The 25,734-nt window shown below is 38.1% G+C and overlaps 1 protein-coding gene across 9 annotated transcripts in view; it reads left to right on the top strand.

The window, feature by feature from the left end:
- The window catches only part of GRIP1 (glutamate receptor interacting protein 1), a 322,759-nt gene that overhangs the window by 188,770 nt on the left and 108,255 nt on the right, over positions 1–25,734 (top strand). For all 9 annotated transcript variants that reach the window (XM_032687522.1, XM_032687528.1, XM_032687521.1 and 6 more), the window contains exon 2: positions 20,411–20,491. In XM_032687522.1, the coding sequence (XP_032543413.1) occupies positions 20,411–20,491 (81 nt within the window). The remainder of the gene's footprint in view (positions 1–20,410; positions 20,492–25,734) is intronic.

Raw genomic sequence — 25,734 nt, 5'->3', positions numbered from 1 at the left:
GGGCAAAACAGCCAAAACTGAACCCTCAGCAGCCCCAGCAAGGGGCATCTCCTCCCTTTGATCATCTCCCATTGCTGCCTATCTGTCCTTCAGCAGGGGCTGGATGTGTCTCCCTGACACTCTCTACCACTCCATGGTGCAGCTGACCTGCTGGCCAGTGCATTGGGGCTCCTGCCTCACCCTCAGTGACTTTCTCAGCTCTTCAGCATTTGTTCTGGGGCCTTGGACAATTCCTGCACAATACCATCGGGTGTTGCTGGCTTTGACAGTGGTGCAGTTCAGCAGTGATGGTTACCTCTGTGTACCTTTTAATTTCTTTTCAGAGGTCATACACAGTGTGTATCTCTGGAATGAGCTGCCTGATTCCACTTAATCTTCCTGTTTATCACTGTTAACTCTGATTATCTTCAGTATATCAGTCAAATACTTAAAAAATGTCTGCAGTGATCCTGTAGTATGACTTCTGTAACACAAGCCTCTGATTTCCATAAATTAAGGAATTAACCTATTTAAATTTGAGCGGCCTGTAGATAAATATTGATATTAATTTAAAAAAAAAATTAGTAATGTTACTGAAAATTAGTATTAATGATCCAGAGAGCTTTTTGACTTAGCTGTTGAATCAAAGTCATCTAGACCTGATACTGGACTGCTTATCTTGCTTTCATTGTTTAACATCATTCTAAGTTATTGTTGAATTAGAAGTACACTGTTATTGTCATGATATATTATGTAATCCATGTTTTTTTAACTATAGAAGAGAAATATTGTAGTCACCATTTCTTTTTTTTTTGTATTATACTTAGTGAGACAGTGATTCTTTATCCTAAAAGTACTGTATAGAGATTTTGTTGATTTTTAATTTTGCCAAACACTGACTTTTTCTTGAATCCTTTAAACTCTCATAATAGATCTCTGTAGCTGATAATTTATGGTTTCTATGCATCACCATCTACTTCCACTTTTTCCCATATCAGTGAAATACCAGTGACTCATAAACTAGGAACAGCATTTCTACATGGTGTATCATCCACTAGCCTGTTTTCATTCATGTTCCTTTTTCAACAGAAGTCTTCATTATGCATTTTAACTATCTAATTATACTTTTCTTCTCTCCCCAATACTTTTATTATAATCAGCTTAAATTTTTCCCTATATATTAATTGTTCTGACATCTCCTGCTTAGCACACAGGTTTCTAGTTCTGTTGCAGACACAATTATCTTCTCTTCCTGTCTTTGGGAATTTCAAATAAATTAGTTTCCCAAATCTTTATTTTTTTTTAATTTTTTTTTTGTGCTACATGAATATTCACTTGTTCTCTTTAACCATTCTCCTTTTTGGTATTAGTTTTATCATCCTGATTGACCTATTTCTTGCAAGGTTGACTCCCCTTCTACTGATTTGGAGGGCGTCTGTGTTGTCAGCTTTTTTCCTTAAGAAGATGGGCAGTGTCCCATACAGCCAAACACTTCTGCCATTGAGTGTTGTAACACATCTGTTCTCTGGGTTAATCTTGGAACAAAGGGAAACCTAGCGTTTGACGATCAGTGGCAGTTTGGGAAGATATGCAATAGGGAACAGATGTTGCATCTGGATATTCATCCCAGTGTATCCCTGTGCTGGCTGACAGTTCCAGTTTATCCGAGTTGGACCCACACCAGCTGGCTTTTATCCAGATGCCAGACATTTCTCTAAGAAGGGGATAAAAAACTGCTGGGCATCTATGAGAGGTGACATATCTCACCACACCAGAGATGCTGCAGCCCAGACTTCTCCAGGCACGCCTCTGGCATCCTGTGGGAGTGGTCGTGGAGGAAAGCAACCAGGTGCAGGCTCCCTGTATTTGCCCAGTGCCCTGTGGACTTCAACAGCTTCAGTGATTTCATCCTAGCCACAAATCTGCACTCAAAATGGCTTACTGCTGCATTCTCTACATGCTGCACCCAGAACAGGCAGGCTGGAGCTGAGCTGTAACTTCTCGAGATTTGGTTTGCATAAAACATCTTTGCTTCTGTAGCACAATGTTTTGTATGACAGAGATAAGCACTCCTATGGAGGGCTGCATTGCTTGTGAGTGGATAGTGATTCCCAGCTGCAGGGAGTTTTTATTGAAATTCCCTGATCATTACAAATTCTGCAGCTGCACTGTTCCATTGAGAGGTTTGTCTACTCTGTTAAAGAGGACACTCACCAAGAAAAATCTTATGTCTACCAGGCTTTCCTCTCAACCAAATATTCATTTCCATCATAATTTCCCATTTCAAGAAAGTTCACATGTTGTGGCAAGAGGGGTGTGCTGTGGAGCCATTATTTGTGCTGTCCTGCTGTAGACAGGGGCAGCGTGGCCAAGCAGGGGAGATAAGGGGACGGATGGCCTAGAGAGGGGCTTTGACAGAGACACAGCCCTCGGCTGGCAGAGCTTAGGGAAATGTGTATAGATACACTGCTATAAAAGAAATGGGGGAAGGGGGAACCAAAGAAATGTAAGTTACTGCCTGTAGTGCCGTTGACTGTGTAGTAATCCAGGGAGACAGCTCCAGGGCTTGGCATGCTCTGAGCTTGCAAGGGCCCAAATACAGTGAGAGAGCACAGCATGCACTGCGGGGTATGGAGCTGTCCAGCTGAGTGCAAAGCAAGCCGTAGCTTTTCACAATCATGCTGTTTCCTCTTGGAACTGAGTTAACATTAGCTCTGGCAACTTCCATGTACTCAGAAACAGTGACTTCAGAATCACAGAACCATTTATGTTGTAGAGGACTTGACTCCAAGTGTGAATCCAGCAGTAGCTTTCCCTTGATAAGTTCTTGACAAACTCAAATTACTTGATAAATAGTAGATAATGTTAAATTTAAATTATATTTTACGGAAATTAATTTATTTTCCTTGCACAATGTTGTTGAGGAAAGAAGAGAATAATTACTATTTTGTAAAACTTTAGTGATAGGTCAGGTGATACTCTATTTTGGGAGCAATTCTGAGGTCAGCTAAAGTGAAGATATAGTTTACCCAGGGTCTTTATTGTTTCATTTCTAAGTGTAGTGTCTCATAACTGGAATTAACTGTATAGTCCTTTGGACTATATGGACTATATGGACAAATATGGACTTGAACTGTGAGAATAGCTCTATAGACTTTTTTTGTATTTAAATACTTTGGTTTCATGTTTTTTTGGCTTTTATGCCAGTGTCGATACCACTATTTATTTCCTGATTTTAGCCAGTTCATATAGAATGTTTTAAAAAAGCTAGATCCCCTAACTCACAAATCTTACTGTTCACTGAGTCACTAATATGAATGTTTTCTGTTTATCTCACTGAATTTAGATTGTAATGTTAAATGTGATCTTCAGCAGAATCCTGTAGCTAGAATTTAAGAGAAGCAGCTGTTGTATTTAAAATTAGCACATAAAGTGTCATTAAAATAATGATAGAGGTTCACAGAGTTGCATTCTAAGTGCTAATCAGCCTATCTTGTAGATGAGTTGACTGCTGTGCCTTACTCCGTGGTGCTTCATGGGTTTGGATGATTGGCCTAAATTAATCGGTAAAAGGCTGGAGGTGGGGAAGTAGGAGCACAGATATGCATAATGTGTCATGTTTGCCAAATATGTGCCTGCTGAACCGATCAACTAAATTAACATCTCTTTCTGCATCCTTGATCTTTGCCAGTGTCACTGTTAGGTGTAAAGTATTATCCTCCATGGGGTGTCCTGAGGATTTTCAGTGTACTGGCTTGAATTGGCAGGGGAAGAAAAAAATTACAATGGACTGAGGATATTATAAGTTGTATGGGGAGCTAGCAAACTACCAGAGTTAGAGGGTTTTTTGGCAAGTTGAAATTTCAACATGAAGAAATGATTCACTAAGATTGTCCAGGGGAGCTGTAATTATAGTTGTAATTCATGATGGCTTTTCTCTGTTTGTCTAGCCAAATTTTCCTAAAAGGACTCAAGTCAGTCAAATCAGCACACGTACCTTAGCAAATGTGCACTACTCTTTTATTGTTTAGCTGCTCACAAATTCAATGTTTTTCGTAGTACACTGGAAAAGACTAAAAATTGTGTAAAACTGGAGTTAAGTTGCAAAGAATGCATAAATGATTAGGAAGTCTTATAATATTAGAGTAAATTAGGGAATAGAAGCGAAATTAAGGGAATAAAGTTGGATTTTTTTTTTAATGGAAAGCCACTACAATGGTGGTATTCGAAGGTCAGTATCTGTACACATGAACGAGTTGCACCCTCTTCTCATACATTACTTCGATGCCCTTTAATAAACTTCTGTCTATTTTAAAGTGTGTGTGACCACACAAAAAAGTCATTGAAGAAAGGGTTGGTAGCCCAGACATCTGGGAATTTCAAAATAGATTGTGTGTTTATAACAAAATGCTGGACAATCTTTCACAGCCTTTTTATATCAAAGTGCTGTTGTTCTGAAATTTGTATTGTTTTGTATTGTAAATCACTGTGTTGGAAACATTTATTTTTATGAGCTTTGTGAGAAAAAATGTCACAGTATTTTTTTAAAAGAGAGACTAAAATGATATGTATGATGAATGTATACATTCTTCAATACTTCCAGTATCTAGTTTTTCCTTCTTACATAGAAATTGTGTATCAGACTTACAACCAGCCATGCTCACTGCAGTTTGCCAGGATATTCAGTAGGAAGCTGCTACTGCAGTGGCCTGTTTTGTCATAGCTGCATTTTGGAATGTGATATTAAGTGTCCCATTTTAGAAATGCATTTAGAAATTATGGGGTATGATTTGTGATGGATTTTTGCATACTTTTCTTTATGTTATAAATCATAATACAGTATCACCCCACAGAAAAATATATTGATGGTGAGTACGTATCTTTACTTTCACAGTGCATTTAGAGAGTGAAAAGCCCTGTATGTGCCTGAATATCTACAAAACCAGGGCAGGTAATCCCACTTCAGGAAAGCATCCCAAATTGGGAGAGCATCCACCCCATGTTTGAATCTAAAGCATTCTGGTAACTTTAAAATCCCTCTGCCTTTTCATTGGGCTTTATTAGGAACAAATGATGCCTTAAATTGTCATACTTTTTCAGAACAAAGGCTTAAGAAAAATTATTGCTTTTACTATTGGTGTAGTAGCCAATCTGACTGAAATGCAGATATCCTGGTAATGTTAGTGAATAGAGTAATTATTTTGTGTTTAACTTCCTTATTTTAACTTCCGATTTAATTTGAATAAATCTATTAGGGAGGGATAATGGGAATATTTTAGTTTTCATCATAATCTTTATTGAAAAGAACATCTTGAAATAACCGATATCGTTCGTATGAAACATTACATATATATAGATCTCGTCATGAACTTGGGGAATAGACATACTTTGATCTCTGTTGTCATTTTATTCAACTTTTAATTAACATTTTACATGCAAGTCTCAATAGACTTTTATTTTATACTGGAAGCAATGGGAGCAATACTGAGGCTAATCCAGTCCCTTAAAAAATCATGCCAGAGGAAAAAAAAGTGCAAAACAGTGGTGGTTAAAGAAATAATTTTTGTGCTGAGACTTTATGTTCACTTTTTGTCATCTTTAGGTTTTCATTGAAACTTTTGTATTTTTATTTCATCCATATAATGCCAGCAGTAGCACTGTCATTGTTATCTGCGCTTCTCTGCTAAGCAGAATATTGAAGAAAGTATCTGAACCAAAAATTCCTGCGTGGTTGCAAAAGTACTAAGAGTTTTGTTTCCTGAACTTCATACCTTGTTTTCACTTCCCAGGTTCTCTGAGCTGGTGACAATGACAGAAAATAAATACAGCTTTCACTAGCTTCCTTGTTCATTGGCATCTTACAGCAGGAAGTGTTAGGCCCGAGCAGAGGAGACAGTTTGAGAAGGGAAACAACAAGGTATTAATTAGCTCCTGCCCTGAAACTGCTGTCTTGGTGTCTCTTGCCAAATCCGCTTCTCCAGTGGTTTTTCCATTGGCCTTTTACTATTAGGAGCAGGAACTCAAAGCTCAGGACTTTCATCTTCTGTGTGATTTCAAATCAGGCTGCTTCAGTTGTACTGTGTAAATAGCAAAGGAAATATAACTGATTAGAGGAACTTGGGAGGGGATTGAGAAGGACTTGGGAAATGGAATTAGTCTCTTTCCATTCATCCCCCACATATCGCTACTTCCTCTCTTTTTCCTCTGCAACCTTATATAGTTTTGTTTTGCTCTTCTCTCTTCTTCCTTACCTGACACATAGCATCCTATGCATTGCATATATTTATTTTCTCTTACATTTTATGTCAGACCTCATCTCCTTTTTATTCTTCTAGTCTGTATATGCTCTTAAAATGTATTGACCCTACAAAGGGACGAAGTGTGGACTCGAGCAGACAAAAGGAATGCTGCTGTGGAACACGCAAAAGCACAGCTCTGTTGGTTAGCATCTCCCGCCTCTAGTCTGACCTTACACAGGAATATGAAGCATGGGAACTGCTTTCACAGAGCTGTTCAGTGAAAGCTTCTTTTGACAGAGAACAAAATTTTTATGATAACCTCTGAGACAGAATGGGTTCAGAAAGCTTACAGTCAATACCACCAGCTCAGCCGCCCTACAACTTCCTCAAGGACAAGTCTGCTGGGGTTTGTACTTTGCATGGAAATGGCAGGTGACTGGCAGCTTTGAACACCCATAAACCTTGTAGACAATGAGTTTATTATTATTTATTCTCTTAAGGTAAGAAGACAGGAATAGTAGTGGAATTTCTGTGGAGTATCAGAGACAAGGGAGAAGAGTTAGCAAAATGTTTTATAAGCCTCGCAAAGAGTAATTTGAGTCCTGTATTATGCGTAGCGAAAGGCAGGTTTTTTCTGCTGGTAGACCTCTTTGGGTAGGTTTTAATGTGTTTGTTTTTCAAAGTGATTGATGGGAACCCAGGTTATTTTTTAAGTAAATCTGCCTAGACCTTTAACTTACAGCAAGCAAGTCTTCCCCTCCCTGCACCCAAGACTTTTGGACTAACAGGTTCTATTTATTTGTTTATTGCACACTCTGCGAGGACTTCTTTGGTCCAGAGTTCTTCCTACTCATTGCTCATACAGCACACTCACCACTGATTCTTCATATCAACCAGTACTTTCTACACTTTTCCATCCTCTACACCCTGCCATGCTGATGATTCCATCTCCTTACATGCTCATGCATTTTTCCCCCTGGAAAGGTGCCCTTCTTCCAGAGGACTGAACACCTCTTCCCCATGCTCTGTTCTCAAGGAATGCACCAGGCAAGCTGAAAGCACACTGAACTGGCAGTGTCCATCAGAGAACTTAACAGTACTTTTTCTGCAGTCAACAGTTGTCCTAAATCCTGTTAGGAAATGTTTTCAGAAGTGTTTACGTTTCTAGCCAGCCGTTTTGAGCCTTTGTAAGAGCTGGAAGTCAGAATGTGTTGGCTACGGAGGGCAGGAACTTGGTTTTCTTTTCAAGCTGCTGGGGCAGATGATGGTGCCTATTAGTCTTAATAGCTTTATTTGTCTTTGTTTAGATATTTAGTGATGTTGCACACCTTGATAATTAGATTGCAGTAAAGGCATCTCTTTTTCCTAGGGACCTTTCAAGAGATGTGTCACAGTAGTCTGTGATCTTTCAGGGCTTGACGGACAAAGATTAAAAGCCACTGCCTTAACCAGCAATTCTTGGGGTCTCAGTGGCTTGCTTTGCTTTCTTACGGTCTAAATGAGAGTGTTCAACTCAGCTCTTTGACTCCGCAGCAAAGCACTTGCTTTGTGCAATACGGAACTGATAGCTTGGAATAGTTGGCATTTTTTTAAAATGCAGGTTATTTCTCAAAATACCTTAAAGATCAAACTCTGCTGTCATCTGTAAGACATCATACCCTGGTTATTGATATAGGTACTGTCCTTTGTGCTTTCTTGTTGATTTGGCCAATAAAATTCCAGCTGTGCCTGCAGTTCTATCTTCTGTTTGATAGGGGTCGTGTTGCTGGTTATATGGCTGCTTCCTGACATGGTAAATAAGGTATTGTTGTTGCCTCGATTTCAAAGCTACAGCAAGTAGTTGAAAGCATCTTGCTCCTTCCATGCTTAGGAATGTTTCTCCCTTCTTTCTCAATGGCAGTTTACATTAATGTGTACTGTATTCTGCACCAGACTCCTTTTAGGGACTTCAGATTATGAAGGAGGTAGTGTCTTGGTGAAATAATGGTTTGGCCTCTTTGGCTTAACTTTCCTTTTTCAGAAGCTTAGTGCAGATGTATTTCATAGCCTGCATAGTGTGCAGATGATAATATATTTAGCACTTGATTGAGTCTGAAGTCTTATACACCACATCCTATTAGTACTCTGTGTTCTACTCTGGCTCTTAAAATCAGCTTGGTTTCCCTCAGTCTTTCACTATAAAAACCTGGACAAGGCACAGGCTAGCCATGGTAGCCTGGACTCTGGACTCTGACATTCATCATGCTACTGGGCCTTATTTGAGCTTCAGAAAAGGGCCAGTCCAGAAGGTTTGAGCTTCTGCTTTAAAAACTGTGTTTCTGCTGAGTCCTTTAGCTGCATCTAGTTGGTTCAAGTTATTTTTAATGTGTGATATTTCCTGTTATTTTTTAATTGCTTTCTGATGTCTATTTTGAAATTATTTTATGAATCTAATACACCCATTGTTTAAAATTAAACGTGCATGTACGCACACATACACATATTATGATAGATCTGAAAATGCTGGCAATATGCTAGTAATACAGAGAAAGATTTAATTATCACCTCACCATTACTGAAGTGTTGGGACAAAAAGTTTAAGTAGAATTTTCACACTATGAAAAAATTCAATCCGTATTTATTCTTCCTGCAGCTGTGGCAGGCAGTAAGTTGATGCTGTCATTGTTTCTAAGAGATTCAGAGCCAAAGGTGTTGCAAAGGTGCAGCTGTGAATTCCTAAAAGTGAAGGAGTCCTGGTTAAAAGGCTTGGGAGATTGGTGCATGGAAAGATGACAAATTATTTGCCTACCTTCTTGAGGGTTATCGGGTATAATTTTTCATGTATGCCACACATTCATCTGTATCTATTTCTTTATTGTTACATTTTCCATAGGATTACAAAAAGCTGATTTAGACATGGACTAAGTTGCATGTAGGCAAAGATGTGGGCAAGCCATTTTAATAATTACCATTTCACAGAATTTAAGGAATATTTCAGACAGTGAACTGCTCGCCCTAAATAAGCTTTGAGATTAAATAGGACTCGGGAGACACTGGCAAATAAAGAGTATTTGACAGGTTAAAAGGCTTGCCGTAAAAAACCGCTTGCATGGATAGATGCTGTCTGGAGCACAGAAGGTGGCCTAGGCTTTATGTGACCTTTAAGTAAGACAAATACATATATATTGCTTTGTCAACTCAACATCTCTTTCGTTGCTATGCTTTGTTCCCACTCCTAAAAGCACACAGCACTTTATTTAAAAAAACTGTTACTCTGCACTGTGTTCAAACTTGTCACAGCTTGCAGAAACAATGATGCTTTGCTGACAAGTGAACTTAGTCAAAATTATTGTGTAGTCTCTGTGGATATATAGAGTAAACTCTTCCAGGGTAGGGGCTCTAAGTAGGACAGTATTTCACAAGGGCATGAGGAAGGTGCCAGGTTTATGGCCTGACTCCTGAAAAATGTGCATTCTGAAAGGTCTGTTTTTCACTAAGCCTGGGCTGTGCCAATTTAGATTAATGTGCATCATTTGGACTATAAATAAGAGGGGCAATCCCACTGGCATGACAGTATAAATACACTGATACTGCTATAATGTTTATGCAGCTCCTAGTGGCAGGTTAAAATCATTTTATGAATCAAATAAAGCTTGTTAGTGGGATTAAAAAGGATGAGTATAATGCTGTAAATTTATACATTACTAAGATGCAAAAGTATGCTTTACTCTTAGTGTTGTCCACACTTCAGTTAAACTTGTGCCTTAAAATCAAATGGATACTCCACCAAATGAATATCCTAGTCGGTGTGTACACTGTGTTTCAGTGACAAGATCAGCCAGTGTTTGTGCTAAGTCATGCCCAGTAAGAAGTGGTAGGATCCTAGCCTAAAGCAGTAGGCTCAGTAATCTGTGTGATTTTGGAATGAGCTATGTATACATGACATATTTTTTTTGAGATCTTCTGAAGACGGGAAGAATGTTATTAGGAGTAACAGAATGACAGTTGAAGGAAGGAAAGAAAATTGCAGACTGATGGAGGGAACTCTTTTTCAACTGTGAGATCTGATGCATCCTGTGGAGCAGCTTCCAAAGGACGGCAATGAAGATGTCATCACTAGAGACACTTACAGACAGAAGTAGGCTGAAAAATACATTATATAATTTACTGCAAATACATTAGTACAGCACTGGAGTCAAGGCGGGATAACTAATAACCTAATGAAAAAATTATCATTCCTAATTTCTTGTCTTTGAAGATTGTGTTGTGACTGATTATTCTTATTTTTCCTGAAGCAAACTAAACTAAACTAAACACCTGTTTTCTAAACATTTTAACATATTTTACTTATTTTTTTATGCAACTTGAATTACAGTCTCACTGTCTCACCTATTAACCTTTATCATTGCCTTCCCCCAGCACACATGCAACTAGGTTCTGCTTTCCCTGGCATGCAGTAGAAAAGTTCCTGGTTGACATCTTCTCTTCCCCCAGTCCCTGCCAATGGTAATGCCAGCAGTCTGGGCAGATGTTCCTGATCTGCTTTGTGTTGTGGTCTGCACAGGTGGAAGATAGTAGGTATCTTCCTCTCTTCTGCTCCCTAATTTTCAAGTGTTAGACTGTAGGGAAAACCTCCCATGAGATTGGGCTGAAGAAGCACAAACATAATTGATGCACAAAAACATTACAGTTAAGATTTGCTGGTACAGTGAAGGTGCCATGCAGGATATGCACAGCTCAGGTGACCAGCATGTATTTCTCCTGTTGCATTTTAACCACTAATGTAATAACAGATCATACCACGCATGTTTCGTTAACATACAGTGAAATGCTGTCCACCAGGAAGCCAGTTGCCTTCTATCCCAAGGGGGCACAGTGGTGGGCAGCCACTACAGTCAGGAGAATGGCTTAGCTTGAGGTCATTGTCCCAGAGCCACAGGATATGGCTTGACCCTGTTTCCCCTGATCAGCTGTCTCTGCCTTCCCAGCCTGTCTGGAAGGGGTAGCTGAATCAAAGGTAGAGATTAAAAGGTACTACTAAGGTAATTGATGCATTTTTAAAGTAAATATCTATTCATAAAGGTATTTTTCCATGAGATGTGACATTTATGTCATCTAGTTTTCTGTCCCTCAGCCTCTGCCTTGGCTCAGGTCTTGTTCCTTTGCACCACTCTGTTCTCCAGGAACCTTGTTGGAAGTTTTATCATGTTGACATTGATGTACATCTGTCAATATTGGCTCAAACATTCTTGAGGGATGCTGATTTAGTGTTTACCAGTGTTAAACAAGGTAATTGAATTAATGTAAACAAATGTAATATAAAGAAAACACGGTTTTATTTATTTTTTCCCCAAAAAGCTTATATATGGCACTTTCATCCGATGCCAGCATGCAGCAGTACCTCAGAGCAGTATGATGTTCCTAAAGACACATGCAAGAAGGACAACAAAACTTTCCTGTGGACCAGGGTGTTCAGAACAAAAAGTATGGCTTGGAATATCTGGAAATATTTCCTGTCAATGATATCTATATCACTTAGGAATTTCCTTTTAAATGAAAAGCCTTATAGCCCCATCTTCTAGAATAAGGTTTTCTGCAGAAGTTGTAGGTACAGAACAACCCCCAACTGTCTCAGAGAAGAAAATAGTTTACATCCCCATTTTCATCAAGCTTCTTCACTCTCCCTGCTTCTTCAGTTTCTTCCTGCTCTGGTTAAGCCTCACACATTTCACTTATGTGATGCCTATATTATTTCCATAAACAGTAAGCAGAAGCTCAAGATAGAGTGAAACTCACTTTGAATTCTAAAATTATGTAACAATTCAGTGACAATTCTGGTTTATGGAATTCATGCTTAATGCTTGATGCTGTATAAACAAAAAGACATGTTTATCAGATTTGAAGTAGTTTGTGGTTGGGGTATTATTTAAATAGGATTACTTCTAAATTAGATAATCCACTGAAGTGAATTTCACCATATGCTAATATCTCTTGATACATGTTTTTGAGCTTTCTGCAGATCTTGCATGTTTTAAATGGTCTTGGAAAGTTCTGCATTTTCATGAGCAAAGCAGCTTTGGGAGGAGATCAACATACTTAACCATTTAGGAAACCAGGCATTTCCATTCAGGTGCCTGAGCGCAGGGTTAGGAAATTAACTTTGGACAAGCAAACTTGGAGGACACTCAGATCATTTTTCAAACAGTCAAGCTTGCTGAGGTATTGTAAATATCAATAGGAAATGGATTCACAGTTATGCATAATTACAGTACCCCACTTCCCTTGCCTCTAGATTAAAACTGAGCTGCTGCTGTAATAAGTAACCATATAATTTGGAAAAAAGATAATTAAATTTACATAAAGTATAATAAAATTGAATAAATTTTCACTTTAGAGAGACAACACAGTTATTCATTGGTGTTATAACTGTTAAAATTAAGTTTCTAAGAAAACCAGAGGACACGTCTGTTAAATGTAGGAAAGCAAATTACCAGAGGAGCTATTCTAACTCTTCCTTCTCATAATTTTTCCATGTCACACACACCAACAAATGTTACTTATGGAAGCATTTGAAACCCTCTGTTTTCTTAATAAAGACTGCTGGAGAGCACTGAGCACAGAATTTGATAAGAAAGGATTAAGATTAAATACATTCATATTTGTCCTACTTGGAACCTAGTTCATTAATGACTACTTTACATGCAGAGCTTAGGAAATTTTAGATATTTCTAAGCACTGCTTTGAAGAGCAGCACTGCCATTTCAAAAATGAAGTCTCATTGGCAGTATTGAAGCCATAGCTCTAAGCAAACTCAAAAAATTGTTATTCCTCTGCACCAGTAGGAGAAATTAATGCTTGCTTTCATGACTGGAGCTCCCATAACACATCTGAAGGGGTTAGCATATGGGCAGAGCAAATTGTTGACATTTTGTTGTTTCATAAAGCGTATATGTTCATAATCTGTACATTATACATCTGGTGAAAAAGCCTAGGACAATTTTGTATCTTTTTTTCAACAATTTATAGTCTGTTACACGCTGACACAGCTGTAGTGACATCGTAGTAACCATGAATGTTTCAGGATGTTAATTTTTCTCTAGACTTTTGCATTATTTAAAAGCAAATCTCATTAAAAAAAATCCTCCTTTCCCTGGAAAAATACATTCTCCAATATATTTTTTCCATTACTGTTGTCAATAACAGTTACTAAGGATAAAAATTAGGCCAGACTAAAAGCATTTCTGCGAAATCTCTCATCAACAGCCAAAGTAAAATTCCCACAATGCACTCCTTCCCAGCAAATTTCAATGTCATTTATCAATTCAAGTGTATTCAATAATTTCATTTGTAAAACTTGGCAGTTTTAGAACTTCCATTTACCTTTATAAGCTTTTAAAAAAAGATCTGGGTAGTAGTATTCTTGTTATAATTTATTTGCAACTGTTACAGATTCAGTTAAGTTGTGTTGGTATCTACTGATTGTGACTAATATTGGTTACACAGATCAGGGTATTGCATAAACATTCAGAATTATTTAGTCATTTCTCACTCAGAATTATTTAGTCTTTAAGTTCAGGGAGAAAGATTTTTTCACCAGCTTTAACAGGAGTCCTCTCAGATGAAAGCTGTGGGGCAGTGTCATAGCCAAACTTCAACTCCCTTCTCAGTGTTTTTTCTGTCTCATTGCTGTAGATCAAACCGAAAATTATATTTTTCAGAATTTGTAACACTTCAATGAAAATGTTTAGGCATTTTTACTAGAACAAATAACTGGAATTTAGAAGATGAGCTTATGCAGAAGTACTTTTCTAGCATGGTCCTGGTGACTTTGTAGTGGCTGGACTGCTCACAGGAGTGCACAGGTGATCTTGAATAGAAATTCCCTCTTCTGTTTGATACAGTGCAGAGCTTGGAATTGATTGTAGAGGAGATGGTTTTAATGCATTTTACTTTGTATGACTTACCTAAACATTGATCAGAGCAAGCAAGCAAGACTCAATGATTGTGTAGCTGGGAGTTTGGGTACTCCCTGTGAATGTGAGAGTGGGGTTCAAGTCCCTGCTCCAATAACGATTTCAGCTTCCTTACAGAATAGAAGATTTTTAACATAAAGGTATGAGTTTAGAAGAGAGTAAGTTGCTGCAGGTATGGTCCTACCAAGACTCTTCGTAAGCCTTCGTCAACTTCAGAGCTTCTGTAAACCACAGACATCAGTGATAAGTGTTTATTTTTATCTGTGAAAGCCTCCAGCTGCAAGCAGTGGAGATAACCAATAATGCTGTAGCTTAGAATTTACCAACTGTCACTAGTATGATACTGTGCAAAAAAATAGGCTTTTAGATAATGCTGAGCCTAATGCCATTTAAGATAAAATTCAGGATAAGTTTCAGATATAAGAAGTATGAGAAGCTATGATATTTTGTGGTGTACTGGCAGGATTCATAAAAATTTGTTGCTTTTAGTGAAAAATGTTCTTCTTCATAAATTTAAGCAGCAGCAAATTTCAGTGAATGGAATATTACAGATCTACAAATGCCTGAAGTAATAACTCAAGTAATAACTGTGACTCTGGTGCTTTTATTTTTTTGAGAAACTAATCTTGGAGATTATGTTCTCTCTGTTGTAATCATCCTCTCGACAATTTGTTTTGTTGTCAATCTCTACCTCTGTACAGATTCTACTTATCTTATGAGGTACATGCTATCCCAAATGGTGTAAGCAACAACACATAGAGTCGACCTTACTCTTCCCATGCACTGAGACAGCTGGAGGTTAGCCAGCTGAAGATGTAAGGTGCTTCCTTGTGGAGTCTTGGGACTTATATTAGTTGGAGATTCTTCACAGTGGGGAACATTGGAGGAACACCTCAGATTTTACTTCCTTGGGTTCTGAAGTCTGCTTAGGACCTACATGGTTATACTCTAAAATGGTTTAAATTCAGTTCTTCCTTGGCCAAAGAATAGCTTATCCTGTCATGAAACATTAAGTAAAGCTGTTGAAGAATGAGAATGAAAAACTGAAAGATGGAAACTGTTCTCCCTCCTAATACTTTCGTATCTACTGTTGAAAAAATTTAATATTGCTTTCAAGGTCCTCAGTATTAGAAAATTCCCCTGTGTTTGAAATTTCTTGCTTACAAATTTGATGGCATGTCATTTTCTGTGTTCCCAGAGGAATGCAAGTTTTGCAGCAAAGAAGCAGGTACAAGTGGTGATATAGAGCTGAGGATGAACAATTGTGTGGGAAGCAAAGGTACGACAGTGAAGCATCTTCACATTTCCTCTCCATGTAGGAAGGGCAAAGTGGCAGCCTCTGAGTTGTTCAGCAGCTGTTCCCAATGGGGTGGGAAGAAGCTTCCCATTCTTATCCAACAGGATTGCAGCTGTGCTTAGTCATCTTCTGGGGCCACCTGGTGCTGCACAGGATTTGGACACATTTACTGGGTTCAGTAGTCCATCTCATGGAACTGTGGCAACAGCAGTGAAGAACCCGTTCATAAGACCTGAAGGAGGGAGCGCCCTTAGGCTTTACCACATCTGTAAACAACATTCTCATGTCAATAGCTTTTACAGCCCCCAAGAGAGACATGGAAATGGTTCAGTGGCCATAAGCTGCTTGAAATGTTCAGTGTCTAGACTTGGCTGTTGAGGAAGTATCTTTAGGCTTTCCTTTTATTCCCTGTTATGTGCCCCCAGTTGGTATCTTTCAAAGGATTTTAAACTGAATACAGTAAAGATCTAAATATTTTGTATGGTCATTTTGCTGACACAGTACCAAGCACTTCATATGTATTTGTACACATTGTCCAGTGTATAATCTTTATAGGGTTACATTACTGTTTGTTTTTTGCAGTCTATAGACCCTTTAGTTTTGGACAGGGGCTTGCCCCATAGTAAGAGCAATGCCGAATGATATAAATGGGCCACAACATGGTTTCTAACTCAAAGAATAAATCATTCAGTTACAGTATAGAGATGCCACCAGGCTAAAAATAGTCAGGGAAGTGCAAAAAGCTGTTTATCTACCTCAGAAGCAATAGCTAAAGACAATAAGCCTACAGTAATAGCTGTAAGCAGTAGGAGTACTTGTTTGTCCCCTTGATTATTATCTTTGCAGTCTTTAATGAGAAGAATTGTTTGCAGGGCATTGAAAGGATAATGTGCAAGCTACTGTTACTGGTGTTTGGGGCTGTTTCATGAGGACAAGTAAAAGAAGTCAAGAAGGTCATTTTGCTTTGCTGGTTGAGAATCTCGGTAATCTGCAAGGTGTCACCTCTGAAATGATCATTGTTTTCTACCAGGAAGAAGTGAATTAACACAGTGTACATCTGGTTCACTATTGCACATTTACAACTTTAAGAAACATGCAAAGTATGAATTTGGGGGTGGGGAATGACCCCTGCCAGTTAACAGGGTAAGAGGTTTGGTTTCCTGTAGTCACTGAATAAAGAGACCTGCTGGCATAGCAGTCACTTTTATATGACCTACTGACTTGCTAGAAGTTGTCTACCCTGGCTTGTCTAATTTCTTAGCCAGAGGAAATTACAAGGGGAAAAGAAAGCCAGTGATGTAAGAAATGCAGCTGTATGAGTTTATTGGCTTAGCTGATAGTCCTGCTGTAGGGAATGTTGTCACCTGTGGTGCGATTCCTTCAGGAGTGGGCAAGAGCTGCTCCGAGCAGCAGGGTTTGTGGCTGTGTGTTCCAGGTGAAGGTGTTTTTGTACTCAAGGTTGACACAGTTTGGCCTGTGAATTCTTTATGGACTGTGGCTTGCTCCGTGCTGATGATATGTTAATACTAGGGGCGTAACCAGCTGAGATTGATGCTTCTGAAGTTAGCCTCTTTCTCCCTCTGCTTTGTATGTGTGGCTTCTTAAAATACATCACAGTTTTGCCTGATGTTATTATCTTCTGTTTGCAGGGGGAATGCTTCATACCCTTTTGCTCCTTTCCTTTTTCAGTGTGTTGGCTTGCTCAACTGGGTTTCATCTCCAAGTCTATCAGTGCTGTAGAAGGGGAAGCTGGTAATGACAAAACACTCATACAAATCCCCCCCTAGGCACTGCTGTCATGAGACATTTTTGCATGTTTTACAGCCCTCCCTGATAACTACAGAGTGGATGAGGGCATCAAGAAATCATAATTTGATAATAAATTCGTGTGGCCACACAGCTTTGTTAATGTGTACAAACAGACTCCCTTTTTGGGCAGCATGAATGACATCATGACATTTCAGGGTTATCACGGTTTTTAGTTACTGTGTCTGTTTTTGCATCTGTCTGGTCTTTATATTACTTTCCTGTCTCAATTAAGCATCTCAGTAAGGCTCAATAAGCATTCTTTCTCCAGTTGGTTATATTTGTTTTCTTTGCTTCCGGGAATCCTTTACACTGACTTCTAGTTATGTTGCAGTGTGGTTTTACTGTTAAATGGGCATTGGAAGAAAATTCCTTGCAATTCTGGAAACCCCTTTCCAGGCCACCGATGATACAGTGGCTCATTGTTCTTTCCCAATAATAATTGGGCATATTTTAGACTAACAGGGATTCAGAAGTTTATGAAGCAACTTTTTGGGCCTGTTGTTTTGCTATGAAAATTTGTGGACAGATTAAGAATGGTAACACAATTACATGCCCACAGTACCTAACCCATATAAGCATCTGATGAATTTTTGATGTTAATAGGCTTCAATTAAAATACTAGTTTACTCACCTGTGCAGTCTCAGTTGACTTTCATATCTGCCAGTTGTTGTGTAGAAAACACTAGAATTTTTGCTCAGGCTCCCTAGTAAGTATTTGAATGTTGCACTCCTCTCCCCTCATTGGTTGTTGTTGAGCAGAAAGACTTACAGGCTTGTGCTGTGTTCTGAACTCAAGATAACCACAGGTACTCCCAGTTCAGTGCAATATTGGGAAAATCATCTTTCAGCATGAGAGTGGAGCTGATGTACTCATTTGCTCAGTGACAAAGCTTCAATGAAAAAGATGTAGCAGTGAAAATTCTTTTTTCCTTTTTTCTTCTTTCCTTTTTTCCCATCTCTCCAATGTGATGAAAATAATTTGTATGTAAAAAGTCTGACTAGGATAGGACTATTTTGTTCTGTCAATTGACATATGTTTCATAGATAGGGCATGTATTCAAATAGGGCCCAGAAGTCATCACTATGAATTGATTCTTGAGAAATTGTGTTATGTTTCCTGCCCACTTTTTAATAGAAAAATGTGTCTCACACTATCTGCTGTCACAGTCAGCACCTGAAACTAAGTAATAATGGATGGGACATATAAGCCACATGTTATTGATGAGCTCAATTTCTTTGTCTTGAGTGTTGTCTTGAGTTTAAGTTCAGTGGTGCCTCTTCTGTGAAAGAAAAAAAAAATGGTACTTCCTTCAGAAGCCTTAGTTCATTCTTATTGTATTTTTTTTTCTTTAATGAGGGGATGTATATTCTGCGTATGCAATTATATTAGCTTTTCCACTTTCTTCAAATGGAAGGCTAGGGCTTTACATACCTTCTTCTTTAATTGTGTAACTGGATCTGTGTTGATATTTTTCCAGTGCTTCTCTAGATTTCCTCAGCTGGCAGCCTTATTTTCTTGGAGTTTGTATTAACTTGCAGTATAGTCAAACCTGTTACCTTTCCTCTTGTAACACTGTATCCTAAAGCAATGGGAGTTCATTTTACTGTAGAAAGAACAATTATATTGGCTGTTTATCAATTATCAATATATGTTCCTCACTAGTTGCTGCATTTTCGCCAAGGTTCATGACTACAAACCTGTTTTGGTTTGGTTTGGGGGTTTTTGTGTGTGTGTGTGTATGTGTGTGTGTTTTTTGTTTTGTTTTGTTTTGTTTTGTTAGGGGCCTGGGGGATTTTTGGTTATTTATTTAAGCTTTTTTATTGTTGCATCTGCGTAACAGTAGCAGAGTTCATTACAAGAGTTCTGGGTTTAAAAGCTAGCCAGCTCTTCCAGTCACTTCTTTGAGACCTGGATGTAAATTAAATTATGCTGACCAAACCCTTATGTCACTGGTATAAAAATGGACTGCTGTCTTTGATGCAAGTTGCTAAAGGAGTTTGAGACGTTGCCAGATGTAAAGAGCGCAATTGGCAAAGAAGGATTATAATGTCAAGAGTGTCATCCAAAAAGAAAAACTGATTCTCCAGAAAGTTTATATGGTTCTACTTGATCTGAGGATGCTATATTAGATAATGTAGTCTTTGATTCCTCTGCTCGTTGATCAGTATTTAAGCATGTATTTTTGCACATGCTGTAAACGCATCGGTCCTTTGCAAGCTGAAGGAAAATATGCCAACAGAAGGATTTGATGACACTTTAAAGTCTTTGAGCACTCAATTAAAGGGAAAGCAAGACAGAACCTAATTTCTTCTGATTACTTTTGTTTGATTGAAATAATAAAATGCATGATACTATTTCTTCTCTTTTATTCACATTTCTGTCTTGCACTTATAGCTTGTTCTTTTCAAAGCTATGATATAGTTAATTTTTTTCCCTGTGGTCATCGTGCTCTTAAGAGGGATGAAGAAGTGACTCACTTTCTGCCTAATGCTGTCTCTAATTGATGACTCACCTGCTTATTCCACCATTAGTGCTCTTTTATGGACTGAAGTTGGTCAGTAGGTGTTCCACATAGCTTCCTATTTAGACACAAACAGTTACAGTGGTGATCTTTAGGCACAAATGTGCCTGGCCTATTTGGCAACAGCTTTCTGATGTTTTCCCCAATCAATCATTACAACAGAAAAGGAACCACCCACTAACAGATCCCAAAGGAAAAGGAGTGCATCTTTACAACCAGAATATTCAAAAGCTTCTGGAAGCCTTTCACTCCTGAACAGAGATAGTACCTCTCTCACTCAAGTCCTTGGCATTTGAAACTTCTGAACATGAGAAAAGGGAAATTTCTATCATTATGTTATAACTGAAAAGGCCTACGTACATCAGGCCTATCATCAATATGTATTATCTCTAGTTTGAGTTTTAGCACATCTTTTTCAGCTCTCCTATTCAGAGCCTTTGTCATTGAGTCTAAACATGGCATTAGCATTGAGTCAGCATTCAAAAATACCCGTCCTGCTCACAGCAGCTCTTGTGATCTGCATTGCTAGTTCACACAGTATTTGGGTAAAAATTATGTTGTTTTTAACATTATATTTAACAGTAACTGGAAATGTTGCTTGTTTCTGTTTAGATGAGAGTCCCTACACAAAATCTGCAAACCAGGCAAAGGCGCCTGATGGAGCGCTGTCTGTGAGGAGACAGAGTATTCCAGGTAAGACTTGCTTTGCTTTTTATAACATCTAACTTGTTTTGAACAACAAGGTGATACTAATCAAAATTCAATTAGTTATAAAAAGCAAATTAATTACAGTTGCTACCAAGCAACTTTATAAAGAAGGTTCTATAGGAGCTGTAAGATGTTCCCACAATTAGGTTACCTCAAGCTTTTGCTGTGAAGAACATCCCTGTATCTCTGTCTTTTGCAGCAGATTTGAGACATTGAGCACAACAACCTTTTCGTCAGAGACCCTATGAAATCTGTTCTTTGATATCTGGTTTCGATTGTGTAGGGAGATTGGCCCATATTTTCTACTAGTGATTGGCCAGGCTCAGAAATCCAACAGGGCAACACTCTGCCAGGGTTCTCATCTTCATGTAATTTTCTGCCACACCTATGCCCATCCTTGTCTTTTGTGTTGTCGCATCGCACAAAGCTGGACCATTAGATAAATGGTTAAAATAAGTGATCTTTGAACCTCTGTCTCTTTTATTTACTTCAAACAAGTCTGCAAAATATGCCCATGGAAAACAAGCTTTATATGCATATTGTGCAGAAACTAAAGGGATTTTCAACTCAAGTAATATTTCGCAGAACTTTTAATGAAAAGAAACGAACACTGAGAAGGGTTGCACACAGGTGGAATTACTGATGTTGCCAGTCTCACCTCAAGCACAGTAACCTCTGACTTGAAGGGAAGATGCATTGCAATAGAAATCAGAAACTGTAAGGTCATGACTTAATGACTAATGTTAACACTACCTGCGCTCCTTGGCCTTATTGTTGAACAAAGACACACAGCTTACAGAGTGTCTGTGGATGGGGGAAGGAGCTCAGACCTTTATCACTGCTAGGCTCAGATCTCATCCCAATAGCTATTGTGAACAGCAAAAGTACGTTTTGTGAATGCTTTGTCTGCATGTTTCCATGTGTGAGAGAGACCAAGCTGGCTGATTGACTGTTGGTTATAATGAACATTTTTGTTCATTGTTGAAAGCATCCAAGTGAATTAAAGATTGTTATTTTATAGTAGAATCATGTGAAATGACATGACTACAGTGTCCAGTGTCCAATTATTGTTATGAGAAAATATTTAATTATACAACATCAACCAAGTTTTTTTCTAATCCAAGTCAATACAAATCAATATTCATTGTTCTTCAGAGTGAATTAGAACCTGGTACCTTTTTGAGTAATGCTTTAGCTCATAGGTCAATAATATTTATGACCTTGGAAGTGTTCAATCTTTTGATTTTTTTTTTTTTTTTGCTGTAAACTTAGTAATTATTCTTTATGGTGTAGTTACTGTATTTGTAACACATATATGCTAATATCTGAGTACAGACTGAAGTTTGTGGTTTCACATGACATTTTGAGAACTACTGATGATTTTCACTACTGTTCTTTAAAGAGAAGGTTTGATGAAAACTGAACCAGTACAATTTTTCTTTAGAGCATTTGGTAAGATTAGGAATTTTAGGTGTTGAGTAGTCTTCATGGCAAATGACCATTTATTTTGCTTTTTTTACAATATTGTGGTATATTCTGGAGTTTCTGAGAGCATTGCAGATGAATTTTTACTATTAGTCAGAGTTTATTCAGAGAGATAATGCTGAGATGTGCTTTACTGTATTTCAGGTGTTCTGAAAAAAACTATCTAAGCTTATGTATGTTCTTCAGCTTTTAATATAGTGTTGACATTTATCTGAATGCCTTGTTGCATCTCTAGACCTTAGGAGCTCCAAAGGATAAATGAGCTTGAGCTGGTTGGATATTTAAAGAAATAAAAATTAAAACTTTTTCATGTCCTGACAAATTCTCATTGTAACACAGTGGATGTTGTGGGTTTGAATACATAAATGACTTTGCAAAACTAAGTAGTATTTTGAGAATTAACTTGAAGATTTAGGAGTTGACTAAAGTTTCTGAAAATAACCTGTAAAAAGTTATATCACTTGGATGCTGAGAAAATTTGACTCGACATTTTATATGTAAGATACCACCTTGTAAATAGCTTCTATTCTTGCTTGTTTGCAGACATTTTATCCATATTATGGATTAGTCTTGACACAGATGCAGAAGCATCCTAGCTAGCTGGCTCGGTTTGGCAATAGGAGGTGTACTAGTTGTATTAACTAGTATGAGGCCAGAAGTAGTACAGTTGCTTTTGCTTGGGGGCAGGATCACAGTTCTGACAGTATGTAGGTCAGCTCCAAATAGCTTTTGAATTGAAAGGTATGATGCAATGAACCTAATAAATTCTTCTGGACCTGGATGGAAACATGTCAGCTGGAGTTACTGTCAGTAATCCTTCCATGGAGAGCTTACCCTGTATGGAAAGTGTTCATTTCTATTCCGCCCAGATGGTATACCTGATAAAACATCACGTTCCTGAACTGCTGGTTTTTTAAGCTTGAAGCATGGTAGTATCTTTGACAGTATAGCTGTCTATTCCACTTGATGCTCTGTCATTCCTTAGATGTGGACAGCAGATGTCCTGTTTCCAGGAAATGCTCTGCCTGTTGAATCAGCCAAGAGAAAACTTCTGGATTTTAGCAAGGTAATTGATTTTATGCAGAGCTTGCACAGGTTTGAACAATCTGTGGAAAAAACACTAGTGAAAATATATATACAGGATGTGTGATGTAAATCTTCCAGCTTGGTATGGGATCGCGGCATCTCCCTGTGTCTGGTTCAAGTTCCTTCTCGTGACATTTGAATTCACTTTAAAGGACTCCACTGCTCCATCCTTTTGGCCAGCTATCAAAAAGTGAAGCTTTTGTTGCTGTGAGACCTGAAACTGCTATACCAACTGTAAACCCCAAGAAGTGGTTTTTATCCTTCCATGTGAAGCTGTATTGAAAGCGCAGTATTGATGAGCAATGACTGAGTGCACAGAGAAGTAATGGAGCTCATGGAACTCAGGCTCAGTTTATTTTACAGGAAAAAAATGTTGAAATAGTAATTTTATAATTAAAGTCAAATGAGCACATACTGTGAGGGATCAGTGCACTGAGTTTAATGCCTTTCATCCCCAGAAGGAAGGAATGGATTAAGCATCTCCCTGGAGCAGAACTTGCTTATTCGAGATACAGAATGGATTATTCGTGTGATGAGACTACGTGTCATATTTACCATGTCTTCACATGGTGCAAAATCAATAAGCAACAGATCCTTTCAAAGGGATTTATAGAATTGCTGAAATTATATTTAATTCAAATTATATGCATTAATATAATGGAGTTTGAAACTTGGACTTAATTTTGCATATATGTAGGTCTTTAGTTACAGTTATATATATGATTGTTTGAAACGTTACTTAGCTTCACAGTCAGAATTTCTTAACTTAAAAGTGAGCCTTAAGGTAATGCCATCATGACAAGCAGCCTGCAAAGTCAGAAACAGGTTTTCTCCTCCAAACATTTAAATTTAGACTGTTGACCAATATATAATGAAACCTTAGTACTACTCTGCCCTTACAGAAACCAAGTGGAACATTATTGTGCCCCATTCAAGAAAGTTGTCACTGCAGGACTAGTGTTAAGGCACATAAATGAAAACAATGTGTTTCAGAATTCATGGGTAAGACCCTTCCCTCAGAATTACAGATGCAATTAAAAAGTCTGTCATTTAAAAATAAAGTATTTGATACTCACTTTAGATGTAGATGGCTGTAGTTCCCACTGAGTTCCTGGACTGAGGTTGCCTGGTTTGCCAAGGGTTCAAGCAGTGCCCAGCCAAGGGCATGCATTAGGAAAATAGCACTTGAGTCAAAGGTGTTGCTCCTGGGATTGCTTTTTCCTGCAGCAGCTTTAAAAAGGACATCAAATGTTCCTATGGCACTGATACAATGTCAAGAGCTGATGGCAGTGTTCAAGAGGCACTTTGAAGTCAAGGAGACCTTAACATTTGCTTCAAGATAAGCATGATCTCAGTGCTATCCTGAATATGGGCAAGTTGAATAGCTACTCCCATGCTTTTCAAACTAAAATCCAATGCCCTCTTATCTGTTTTAACAGTATGGATAAATCAGGCAACACTAATGCTCTGCAAGTTGTTCTCTTCATTCATCTAATTGTTTAGGGGGATAGAGGGGAAAGAAATGACCTCACACAAGAATAAAAATAATTTCTTTGTGAAGCAAAAATAACTCACTATAAATTTGAGACTAAGCAAAATATTTCATAAAATCTGCAACAGAAGTATAATTTTGTTTTTAGTGCAATTCTGGATGTGTTTTTTATTGAGTCTTAAAAGTTACTGTTATTAAAAAAAGTAGTAAAAAACACCACAATTTTTTAAGATTAAATGTTTCGGCTTCTCAATGTTTGATTTTTGTTCGTTGAATTAATTAGTAAGTTTCAGTTAAATTTGCAAATGGGTCGAAAGTCAATTATTTTTCACAAGAAATGAATTTGTGCCTAATCTACTTAATATTAAATTAAGCTACTTTAAAAATCTATACTTTTTACTTCTGGCACCTACTGACTTAAACATCTGCACTACAGCAGACTTCTAGACATGTAAAGTCTTGTTGCCTGAAGTAGTCAAGGGCTCAGAACTATTTATGTGAACTATATAATAGGAGAGTTATTTGAATCATCTGTGAATTCAGAGATTTGATTTAGCTAGGAGGATTGCAGTTGTGTAGCTGTCTCTTCCTAAGTAAATTTTTGGCACCAAATAACAAAGAGACGTTGTGGAAATATTTCCTTAAACTGAGGAAGTTTCCTTTTCTCTGAGACGGAAGAATAACACAGCTGCCTGCCTTCTGCCCTGCTCAATACACCTAGCAAAAGGCCCTTGAAGTCTTGTCCTCATCATGTTATGTTTCTCCTCCCACATAACCCTTGTGCTCCAGCTGTGCCTGTCTCTGGGACCCACAGGAGCTTTCCCAAGTTTCATTTCAGCCACATTCTACTCCACATTGATAACTGATCTGCTGAACGGGCAAATTGTCTGGATTTATGGTGGAAGTGCATGCCCACTCTTACAGAGACAAGCAGAAAAGACCAAACCCAGATGTTATAAATCATTCTTTTGACATTTTCTCCACCATGAGGAGCCTCTTTTTCTCTCTAACCAGTTTTTTATTATTATTTGTCATTTGCAAGTTTTATATGCAGCTGCAGGGATGTACTAACAGGTCAGTTGTTAAAATAGGTCACTGTACTCTGAAGGAAAATTGTCAAGACTTTGAAGTCTGAAATTAAAATGACTAGATTTTTCAGTTCCTT

The sequence above is a fragment of the Chiroxiphia lanceolata genome, chromosome 5 (assembly GCF_009829145.1).
Source record: "Chiroxiphia lanceolata isolate bChiLan1 chromosome 5, bChiLan1.pri, whole genome shotgun sequence".
NCBI lineage: Eukaryota > Metazoa > Chordata > Aves > Passeriformes > Pipridae > Chiroxiphia > Chiroxiphia lanceolata.
Note: the sequence above shows the minus strand (reverse complement) of the source record. Positions and strands in the feature narration are given on the sequence as shown.